This window comes from Mugil cephalus, chromosome 5 (genome assembly GCF_022458985.1).
Source record: "Mugil cephalus isolate CIBA_MC_2020 chromosome 5, CIBA_Mcephalus_1.1, whole genome shotgun sequence".
NCBI lineage: Eukaryota > Metazoa > Chordata > Actinopteri > Mugiliformes > Mugilidae > Mugil > Mugil cephalus.
In genome coordinates, this window is record NC_061774.1 from 62893 (window position 1) to 74469 (window position 11577).

Here is an 11577-nt window from a genome sequence, read left to right on the forward strand (position 1 = left end):
AAAAGAAGAAGTTAGTTAGAAGTTAAAGTCGGAGGTAGAAGTTAGAGAGAAGTTGGAGGCCTAGTTATTTGGAAGAGAAATGTGTGATCACTTTAAATTTGTGTGTTCTGTATGTGTTGTCTGTGGATCCTTGTTGTTTGTGTGGCAACCGGTTTTATGAAGTAATATGTTAGATTTTATGTTGAATAAAACGAATAAAATTAGGAAATAGGAGATTAAGGAGATGAAAATGATAATAATATACTTACATATTCAGTATTTGCTAAAATACTATGAGCCTTTTTTAAGGACGTTTGATAAATATAGTATGAGCCTTTTGTGGGGACTTTTTTGGGTTAAAATACTATGAGCCTCTGCTTGGAGGACTTTGGAAACTGTTAAAATATATGAGCCCCAGAAAAAGGACTTTATATTTAAAGAAATAATAAAGGAAAGTGTTGGCAGGAATGTGTTAGTCACATTGAAGAGTGTATTGTACTTAGTGGTTTTCTACAATGTTAAAGTGTTTGCCTGTTGTCTCTTTTTATGGGGTGAGAGTTCAAGAAGGAAGCAAAAGGACAAGGGGGGTGTCTGGAGGCAGAGGAGAGAACAGCTGGTCTACCTCACAGGAAACTTGAGGCTTGCAGATGACAGCACACGCATCTGAACCCAGCAATAAGGCCAGTGTGATTTTATCCACAGACTCTTTCTAATCTACCTGCTTTTTGACCTCTATGCATTTGTTAATGGTTGATATTGATGATACATATATTGTTTGATTGGTAATCAGATTTGGGACAACAACAGTATATTCATTTGTTTGCACATAGCATGTATGTTGCAGTTTGAGGCTTGGCAATGACTGACCATTCAAATAACAGAGTTTAATTTCGGCTGAGTTGGGGAAGTTGTACCTTGCAATTTGATCGGTTGTTTGTATATGGTTGATATTGTGTGTGGACCTGGCGTTGTTTGCTCTTACACCTGTAGGGTTGTTTTTGCATCCTCTGAAGTTGGCAAATTTATTCATTTGTTTGTTGATTGTGATAAAAAGGGGGAATATAGGTAGTAATAATAATAGTGTATCAATTAAAATAAATATAATAATAGGATAATAGAATAGAGTTAAGGTTATTTTTAATTAGGTTGAATTTGATTACAGATAAAAAGAGGGTGTTACTATTATATCGAAAATGGATAACTCAAAAGTAACTACTCCTGTTGAGGTAGTTCAGAAGAATAACCCTTTAATTAAAGGTATTGCAAAGATGTCACAGAAGAGGGGTGTAAGCGTTGGCCTGAAATTGAGCAACCATGGCCAGTGATAGGAACCTTTAATCCAGAAGTAATAAAAACAATACAGGTGCTTGTGACCACATATAAGGCAGATGAAAAGAAAGGAAGAAAAGGTGAAAGACGTAAACAGAAGAGACAAACGGAGCTTGGCATTCTCCAGTTGTTTGAGAAGGAGGGACAGAAATGGATGGAGAAGAAGAAAGACTGTGAAGAGAAGACGGTAGATGAAATGAAAAAGAATGTGAAGAAAACAGAGAAGTTAATGGCAGAGATTGATGCACCCTTTTCACATGTAGTTCCAGTACAGAGACCTCCGCCGTATAAGAAGGAGATGGAGCTCAGGGAAGTTTATCCTCAGCTTCCGGTAATTAGTCAAGAGGGCAATTACCACATTAAGAATGAGGCTGAGCAGGTTATAAAAGTGGGGAAGGCAGAGACAACTATTAGGATGAATCCAAGTACAAAAAGTAAAAAGAAAACGACACGTTTGGAGACCGGAGGACAATTGAGAATTAAAAGGATGGATTTTGGAGAAGTGGAGGATCAGAGTGATGAAGAAGAAGCCATGGGAGGATATGATCCAGCAGTCAGACGACTACTGGCCAGAGCGGAAAGAAGAGGAGGCACAACAGGAAGAAGAATGGAACTGAGAGATGAAAGTGAAGTTGAAGGTGAAAGTGGAAGTGAAAATGAGATTGAGAATGAGGAAAGTGATGAAGAAAGTGAGAGTCCTACTCTTTTGAAGTCTGCTAAGATAAAAACTGTTTATAGAGACGAAGAAAGACGACAGATTTTAAGAGAAGTTGAAGAGAATATAGATCGATGCTGTAGATGTCTGGACAAATGCACTACACCAAAAGGAAGGAAGGCATTAGAAGACCAATTACAAGAACTGCAGATTCAGAAGAAAGAGTTGCGGAAAACAGGTTCCCAAAAACAGGACAAGGAATATGAACTGCGTTCAAGGAAAGAGAAGAAGCCTGGTAAGATGTGTCCAGTTGTCATAAGAGGTCAGAATTTGGAATGTAAACCTTGGCAGAGTACTGACATGTCAGATATACTTGAGAAGTTACCTACTCTTCAAGATGGAGCACACCCTTGGATCTCAAAGTTGGAAGAGATCATGGTGGGGACGCAAGCTGCAGTAGGAGACATTAAGAGATTGCTGGCTAATATACTTGGGGTTCCAGCCATGGGGGAGATTTTGCAGAGAGCTGGATTAAACCATTATGTGGAAACTGCTGTAAATGATTCAGAGCTGTTTGCAGCAAATAGAGGTCGAGTATGGAGAGCATTGAAAGATAAATTTCCAACAAATATACACCCCGACAACATTCTCATTGAGCCACTGGGACAGGAAGAAAATCCGAGAGCCTATGTGTCAAGAGCCTATCAAGTGTGGAGAAATGTCACAGGAAAGATCCAGAGGAGAGTCAAATGGAGCAATCAATTTTGCGAGCCAAGATACAGAAGGGGCTACCTCTACCAGTGCGGAGCAAATTGGCAGAAGTGGTCGGTCTTGGAAATATGGCGAAAGGTGTATATACAGACCATGTAGCACATCAAGTGGACCTGTATAGAAAGAAGGAGTATGATCAGAAGGAACAAGATCAAGAAACTCTTCGGAAACTCAATCAAATACAATTGGTGGATAACAAGAAGAAGGAGAAGAAGCAGGCTTTCGTTTTACAGAGCCAGCCTGAACAAAATCAGCCGCCACCACAATTGCAGCCAAACCAGGTTCAGTTTCAATCACCTCAACCATCCCCAGTGGTCCCTGTTGTTTATAACACACAACCAACTTTTGGCCAGCTGCAAATATGGAGAGGAAGAGGTCGAGGAACCTTTGGAAGAGGAAGAGGAAACTTTAATTTCCAACAGTTCTCAGAAGTGTGTTATAACTGTGGACAGTTTGGACACTTTGCTCGTGAGTGTGATAGACCAGGAGGAAATTTCAGAGGAAACTTCAGGGGAAATGCAAGAGGAGGATTCAGAGGTCAGCAATTGATAATCCGGGGACCGGCGAACCCTTATAGGGGTCCAGAGCAAGGATTTTAGGGGTGCCCGGAAAATTCGAAAGGGGGGTGTCAGCTGGTAGTGTCAGGGCCGGAACAAGATCCAACAATAATGGTGAAAGTAAATAATAGACCATTAGAAGTGATGGTAGATAGCGGAGCGGCTTTCACCTGTATTCGGCCTGAAGATGCTATACACCTCCCTATGTCTGGTCGGGGTTTGAGGGAGTGAAACAGCTGGTACCTCTTACAAAACCAATTGAGCTCTGTTACAAAAATCAAAAGACTACAATACCTATATTGGTTTCAGAACACACACCTATTGCACTGTTAGGAAGAGATGCTTTATGCAGATTGAAGTGTGTTATAAAGTGTACACCCGACGGCTGTTTGGTGGAGATGCCATCTGATACTGCTTACCAACTATTGATGACAACAGATGTGGAGGCCTCTTCAGTATGCTGGATTGGAGATCTTAGTGCAGAGTTTATGGAACCTGTTAAATTGTGGGAGAAGTTCATTGTAGCAAATATGCCTGATGCAAAACTTCCAGACTATCCGCTTCATTGTACGCTCAAGTATTTTAAGGACGCTGCCCAGTCAAATTGTGAGGAGTGGATAAGTCATCAACCAAAAGAAGTTGAACTCACCTCGTCTTGTATAATTTTGGGACCACAAGGAGCAGCAATGATGGTTGATATGAATGAATATGTGAGCGAAGAATATAAAATCAAAGAGAGTGTACCACATGTGACTTTGATGGTGTCTGAAGAATATGAACAGAAAGATATAGGAGAAATGATGGCGGAAGCAGTAAAAGCTGTTTTTGCACCAGTAGAGGGGAATTCTGCCATCTGGAAGAGTGAGGATCAGTGGTTTCTCAAGATTATGATATCTGCTCAAGGACATGGGCGACCAGAAGTTGTCCAAATGACACATGAAACGATATGTGGGGTTGAAATGGACGCAGACGTTTTGAGGAGAAATGTTACAGCAAGTACCTGAATGTTTGTGGTCTCGATACAGTACTGATATTGGTCTTGTTAAATCAGCTCAACCAGTGAAAGTGGAGCTTAGACCTGGAGCCAGACCTCCTTGGAAGAATCAGTATCCACTGAAAGAAGAGGCAGTTCAAGGGATTGAACCACAGCTTGAAGGACTTCTGAGAGCAGATGTGCTGAAGATAACTCAAAATCCTATAAGCAATACGCCATTGTTGCCTTTACAGAAACCAGATGATTCCTATCGCTTGGTTCATGATTTGAGATTTGTGAACGAAGTAGTAGCCGATTTTCCAGCAGAAGTGCCAGATCCGCATACTTTGTTAGCTCAAATTCCCCCAAATGCTACACATTTTACAGTACTGGATTTATGTGGTGCATTTTTCAGTGTTCCACAGAGCGTAGAAAGTCAGGGTTTGTTAGGGTTCACATACAAGGGACAGTTTTATGTGTACAAAAGGTTGCCACAGGGATTTAAACATAGTCCTCATATTTTCAATAAAGTATTGAAAGATGATTTGGCAGGACTAGATCAAAAATTAAAAAGTACAGTGGTTCAATATGTAGATGACATTATTATTTGTTCACCAGATAAGAAAACATGTCATGAAGACTCAATTAAGTTGTTGCAGATTTTGGCAGAAAATGGTCACAAGGTCTCACAGAAGAAGTTGCAATATTGTCAGGAGAAGGTAGTTTATTTGGGTCAAACAATATCACAGGGCCACAGAAGTATTTCTGACAGTCATTTAGAGGCTATTCGAAAGGCTCCAAAGCCCCGAACAGTCAGGGAGATGATGACATTCCTCGGTATCACTGGTTACTCTTCAGCATGGATTGAAGATTATGCAAGTTTGACAGGACCTTTAAGGGCTATGATTAAAGATACTGGGAGTACTCAACTTCATTGTAATCTTCTCTGGACACAGGATGGTTTATTAGCCTTTGAAACGATTAAACAGAGGTTACAAGAAGCTCCAGCGTTAGCACTTCCAGACTATTCTAAGAATTTTCTGTTGTACGTATCTACCTCAGCTGGAGGAAAATATGCATGTGCAGTTCTTTGTCAGCCAACAGGTACAGGGACCAGTCCTCAACCTATTTCATATTATTCTACTGCTTACTCAGATGTTGAACTTGGACTACCACTGTGTTATAGAGCAATGGTGGGAGTCTATTTAATGTATGACAAAGCATCTTCGGTCACGAGGGGATATCCAGTGACAATTCTTACTCATCATAGTCTCAGAAATCTTTTGAACTATGGCAGGTATACGTTGACCATGCCTAGACTTAGAGACTATAATAGGCTTTTAGAACAGGAGGATGTCACATTAGTCAGATGTGTTACGATAAATCCAGCTGAGAATTTGCCAACTCCAGAAGATGGTGAACCACATGATTGTGTTCAAGAAGCAGAGAAATACTCAAGATTAAGGTCAGATTTGAAAGCTCTCCCACTGCGTGAGGCAGATGTAGAGTATTGGACAGATGGGTCCTGTTATCGTGTGGGAGATAATTTGAGTGCTGGTTATGCGGTGGTAAAAGCCCAGGGAACAGGATTTGTTGTTGAGAAAGCGGAAGTGGTACCGCAGCCTGCATCAGCGCAGCTTGCCGAATTGGTGGGGTTAACTGAAGCATGTCTTTTAGCGGAAGGCAAGCGTGTGACGGTCTATACAGATTCTGCATATGCTCATAATGTGTGTCATTTGTTTGGATCGGTATGGAAAAATCGAGGGTTTAAGAAAACAGATGGTTCCCCAATACAGCATCACACTCAGATAATGAAACTTCTCCATGCTATGATGAAACCTAAAGAAATAGCAATAGCTAAATGTGCAGCACATAAGAAGGATGTGTCAAGAGTCACTCAGGGTAATAAAGCGGCTGATGAGGCTGCAAAAGCAGTGACAGGAGCTGAGAAGTTGGGTAAAGTTTTCTTGGTCACACATGAAGTAGATTTGGAGGATAAGATTACAGTGAAAGATGTGGTCTTAATGCAGGAAGCTGTCTCTGAGGTGGATAAACAGTTGTGGGTGGATCGAGGGGCAACACAGGATTCTACTGGTCTTTGGAGAAATCATGAGGGACTGATAGTAGCACCTCCAGACCTGTTGGGATTGATGATTCAGGAAGCACATGGCTTAGCCCATGTTGCAAGGGGGGAAGTTAGGAGGAAGATTATAAAAGAGTATGGATTTTGGGCACCATATTTGCTTGAGCAAATTGATTATGTTATAAGCAGGTGCACTATCTGTCTGAAAAATAATGTTCGGAGGGGTGTGATGGTTCCTCCAGGTCATATTCCAACGCCAAGGGATCCAACGCGTGAGTTGGTGGTGGATTTTGTCGATATGATAAAACCAGTGGGAGGTAAGAGGTACATGTTGGTCGTCGTGGATAGATTTTCACGATGGCCTGAGGCTTGTCCAACTAAGCGAAAGGATGCTCAGTCAGTTGCCAAGTTTCTGTGCAGGGAGGTCATAAGCAGGTGGGGACTTCCTGATCAAATATCTTCGGATAACGGGAAGGAGTTTGTGGATAAGACTGTGAAACTGATCTTACAAAAATTGGGGATTAAACAGCGTCAGGGGCAGTTTATCATCCACAGAGTCAAGGGAGAAATGTGTGTGTGTTGATGTTTGTTTTTAAATATATTGTGTCTATACGTTTTAATGTTTGCAAAGATACTGGTGTGCTGTCTTTTCTCCACTTAGAAGGATATTGAAGGAGGATCACTGCAAGAAGCTGGGTGTTCGGGGACTGAAGGACCTTGAACTAGGACACTGTGATGAAGCTTTGCAGTGCCAGTGGAAAACGAATGGAGCAAAGTGGAAAAGAATCACAGTGCAACATACTTTTGTTTTGTCAATGTTGTAATGAATGTAATTGAGTTATGTGTTTGTTAAGAAAGTGGATGTATTGGAACCTCAGTTGTTTTCTTTTTGTTTTCGGGGTGTTTAAGGAAAGTAATGCTAGGAAGGGAAAGGTCCAATGGAGGGTCCGATGGGTCGACCAGCCTGATGTTGGATATGGATTTGATTTATTTTCTGAGGTATCCATATATATACTCTGCTTAAGATATTTCCCTATAAAGTTTAGAAATCCTTCTTTTTTAGTAGGCTTGGAGTACTACTGTGTGGTCGCCTTAGACAGAGGGGCCGTGAGAGAATTTCCTGTCTAGATTGAAAGGTGGACATTTTAAGAAAGATGACTGTCTGATAGGTTTTCGCTCTCACACTCCATGAATTTGTTGTATTGTTAAGGGTTGTGCTGTAACTGGCACTGTAAGAAGGACATATCATTCTGTTATAACAATGAATATGTTTTTGTGTTTGAATGTGTGTATGTGTTTTTTGGTGGTCGAGACTCTAGGAGCCTCGAAGGGGGGAAATATGTAGTATATTATCTTCTTGTTTTTCTCTTCTGTCCCTTTCCTGTGTTTGGGGGTTGTGAAGTGTGTATAAAGTTAAAGGTCAAAAGGTCAAAAGGTCATTTACCAGATGCCAGTTCGTAAAACGAACCAGGACATACAACCTAAAGCTTTGTTTGTGTATGGGGGTTCTCGGGGATGACCATCCTATATAAGGTGACTGTGGGAGCTGAATGGCAGAGGGGATTCGACGATTGGCCAGAGGCTCTCTCAGATTCGGCAAGAGTTTGACATTGTTCTTTCTTGTAAATAAACCTTTTTAAATGCAAGATAAGACTTGTCAGCGGTGATCACTTCTTTCTTCAGCACATCAATATACAACATCAGCTAAAAGCCTCTACCAAGCATTGTCACCCAAACAAAACAAAGTTCAATCTCCAAGCAGTTACATGGGCATGTAACAAAAATGAAAACCGCGTATGTCCACTTCAGTGCTTCTGCTACTTTCACCACTTCAACCAAACCACATAAACGAGGTGTCCTGTGAAAGCAGAGACTCCGCTGATTACAGATATGTGTCTCATCACTGTGCGGCGAAAACTTGGCGACTTAGCCCCGCAAGAGTAGACAAAAAAAAATCCACAAAATGATACTATATGTTTTATCTTTGCTGTTTTGTGGTAAAAAGTTGTATTAAAGTTATATTCTAGTGTGAAAAAATGTTGAGATCAATCACGAAGGTCCTCGTTGTTTACATGAAGACAAAGGGGCTTTGAAAGTGAGGTGTGACTCTTGGTTTGATATACTATGGGTTTACTCACTCATAGACACAATAAAGAGAAGACGCAGCATTGGCTGCTGAGGCGCAAGAAATGCGGCCGCCATCTTGGACTGTTCACCATCTCCACTCAGTGTAATCTGACAGGAGAAATGAAGTGTCAGTGCATTTAATCAATCATAACTCTGAATACTAAACTGATTTTCACAGGATTTTTTCTGTAAAGATCATACATGTTGGCATGATACTGGACACATGATTCGGTGTATTTTAATATTCATAGTAGGCTTACCAGTAATAGAATATTCTGGTATGTGATATATGTATGATAGGTATTTTGCAAAAGATATACGATATATAATATAATACACACACACACACACACACACACACACACACACACACACACATATAAAAACACTAATATATGATAGAGAAGCAGAAGCAGATTGTGTACTACTCAGCTATTTAAATAAGTTGAAAAATGAAGATATAGTAATACATCATACATCCATATATAAGATAAAACACAATAAACAGAAGTTATATCTCAGAAAAAATGAATATATATATATATATAGATATAGATATAGATATATATATATATATATATATGGTAACATTTTCTATGAAGGTTGTATTTATAATGACCTATGAATGCATTGATAATATTTTATAAGGTATCTATAAAGCGTTGTAATGCTCATTATTACCATCTATACGTACTCACAAGTCATCATAACCAACTTCATGATGCATTATGACAACTGGTTATGAATTATTATAATTTTAATCTGAATAGTGCATTATAAATATGTCAATATCTGCCTAGTCACTTGTTAGTTTTATGATGCATCATAACTGCTTTGCTTTGCTAAATGTGTATAGTGATGCATAATGAGTTTTGTCTTCTACTATAGTCCTTTATATCTGTAGCTATAAGTATATGTAATATACTTATATATATAAGTTATAATAATGTATGCATCTCTCTACAGCACACAGTTATAAACAGCTATGCAATATCATAAATGCTATTTGTCAGCTCTTAGTAAAGTGACAAGAATATGACACTATTATTAACAGATATAAGTTAGTATGAGTAATTAAAAGGTGCAATGAACTAAGTACTGAGTCTGGCATCTTTACCCCATATGCACAATATTATGAATGACTGTGTTAATATCATAGGTGTTATTTGTCAGCTTTAGGTAAAGTAGTGCAAATGAGGTGTTGTTATAAATAGACTAAATAAGACTATTATAAACAAATATGAGTCACAATGAAATGAGAGCCTGGACAGTAAAGACAAAAGGAATGCATTTAGTTCACTTTATTTTCATTTAAACCAACACACATGATTATCAATGCTCTGAGCACATTACACAAACACATGAAACACATGAAACAGGCCACAAACGTGGCACGGCATGGTCCTATACTATGTCGTGGTGGTTATCATTGGAACACGTGATACGGCATGGTCGTATTCTTGCGTTTAATGATTGGAAAAATTCGAAATCATTGCTTTAATATGTAAACCATGTGCTCCCACTGTTGGAAAGCATTTACTGTATATACTAGTCGGAAAACGGCTTTTCTGCCCTTTGTCCGCTGAGCCCTCTCCAGGTCTTATTTTTAGACTGGAACAAGCTTGTTTTGAGATTTCTTGTCAAGTAAAATTATCTTGCATGGACAGATAATTTAACTAGTATTGATTAACGTTATGCTTGAATTAAGTAAGATTTTCTTATATTTCGACTAGCCTTTTTTGCAGTGTAGGTAAGTGCAGAGTTCACACAGATAACCACCATCCCGCTCATCCAAAGGTTTATGTCACAGCTGGACCACTACTCTGAGAAGTTAGCTGGAGTGCTCCGTAAGAAAGGAGGGGCAGCAGTAAACAAAATCAGAAAGATCATGTCTGTTATTGACTAGGTTTGTGTATAAATACTTGCATAATAAAGGATACCTCAGTTGCTGTGGATAAATCCCCCTAATTCAATTCACATAATGCTCAGTAGCCAACTGTCGCCTTTCACTCTTATTTGCTCTGCCCTTGTTGCTAATTGGCAAGTGCACCTGTTGTTGACTGTGATTTTATGAATCTGAGTGACCTCTGGATGAAGGCTGGCTGGCCAACTTATACCTGTGTCAGGGATCACTTTCTGGAATTTTTTCCAACTTCTAAATGTTAGTGACTTGTTTATACAGTATATTTTACACAATGACTCCATCAAAACAGGGAGAGCTTGCAGCCTCCAAGCACTAGCCTTGTATTTCAGTGAAGACCCTGAAGGGCTAGTGAAGGAATACAGAGTAAGTGTTATCAGTTGTTTTAAAGTTATATTTTTTTCAAAAATGAACAAGGTGCTAAATATGCTCTCATCAATGTTTTTATTTTTTTATTTAACTGACAACATACTAGTGGAACGAGTTATCAATGTGAATATTAAAATGGTGCCAGTTTCTTGTGAATTATGTGCTTTATGTGCTCAGTGGGTGAGTTTTTATTAAATTATTGTTGTTCATTTTTGTCTGTTTTTAGAGTCAGAACCTTGATGAAACCCAGAGAGATTTGGATCAACAACAATATGTTTATTGCATCTATGTGATAAAACATACAAGTGCAGATGTTGATCAACTTCTAGAAGATGTGGGCATCATAGTTGAAGGTGTGCAGGTGCTCTTTGGACTCAAATATGTTGCCACTGCTTGTGCCTTACTGTTTGGTATCATCTACGACCTCAACCTGAGCTACCAACTGACCTCAGATACAAATTTGAATTCATTTAAAATATCCTGATGGAACTTGATACACACAGGCTTTCAACCAAAATCCAGGTACTCCAAAACAAACTGCTGGAATGAATGCATGAAGCCATTACAGTGTTGTGACCTGGAGGCTATTCAGTGCGCTAAAATGTTTTTGTTATTTTGGCTACTTGAGCTATAGTTTTGACTGTGTTAACATTTTTTGTAATTTCTAACTGTTACTGTTATGCCTGAAAGGTAGAAGTTTCACATAGGACTCTAAAGCAGTGGTATCAAACTATCGACCGAAGACCAAATGCTGCTTGTTGATGCTTTTGTAAAGTCCTGCGTTAAGATTTACATAAGATTGTTAGAGTGTTC

The 11577-nt window shown here is 39.3% G+C and overlaps 2 protein-coding genes across 3 annotated transcripts; both read left to right on the forward strand.

Moving 5' to 3' along the window:
* Nucleotides 1-587: 587 nt before the first annotated feature.
* LOC125007684 lies at nucleotides 588-6102 on the forward strand. Of its 2 annotated transcripts, none has more exons than XM_047584422.1 (2): nucleotides 588-2940; nucleotides 4448-6102. In XM_047584422.1, the coding sequence occupies exon 1, from the start codon at nucleotides 1463-1465 to the stop codon at nucleotides 2831-2833; it is 1371 nt and encodes a 456-aa protein (XP_047440378.1). In that variant the 5' UTR covers nucleotides 588-1462; the 3' UTR covers nucleotides 2834-2940; nucleotides 4448-6102. The 2 variants fall into 2 exon arrangements, with proteins under 2 accessions (XP_047440378.1, XP_047440379.1); XM_047584423.1 differs by lacking the exon at nucleotides 4448-6102 and adding an exon at nucleotides 3224-4269 and having other exon boundaries at nucleotides 588-2884.
* Nucleotides 4707-7244, forward strand: LOC125007683. Its single transcript, XM_047584420.1, has 2 exons — nucleotides 4707-6467; nucleotides 6665-7244. Exons 1-2 carry the CDS (start codon nucleotides 5086-5088, stop codon nucleotides 6666-6668), a joined length of 1386 nt encoding a protein of 461 aa, XP_047440376.1. The 5' UTR covers nucleotides 4707-5085; the 3' UTR covers nucleotides 6669-7244.
* The last annotated feature ends 4333 nt before the right edge of the window (nucleotides 7245-11577 follow it).

Bases quoted from the DNA above. Each gene is read 5' to 3' on its own strand.
- LOC125007684 (XM_047584422.1), top strand. From the start codon at position 1,463: ATGGAGAAGAAGAAAGACTGTGAAGAGAAGACGGTAGATGAAATGAAA.
- LOC125007683 (XM_047584420.1), top strand. From the start codon at position 5,086: ATGATGACATTCCTCGGTATCACTGGTTACTCTTCAGCATGGATTGAA.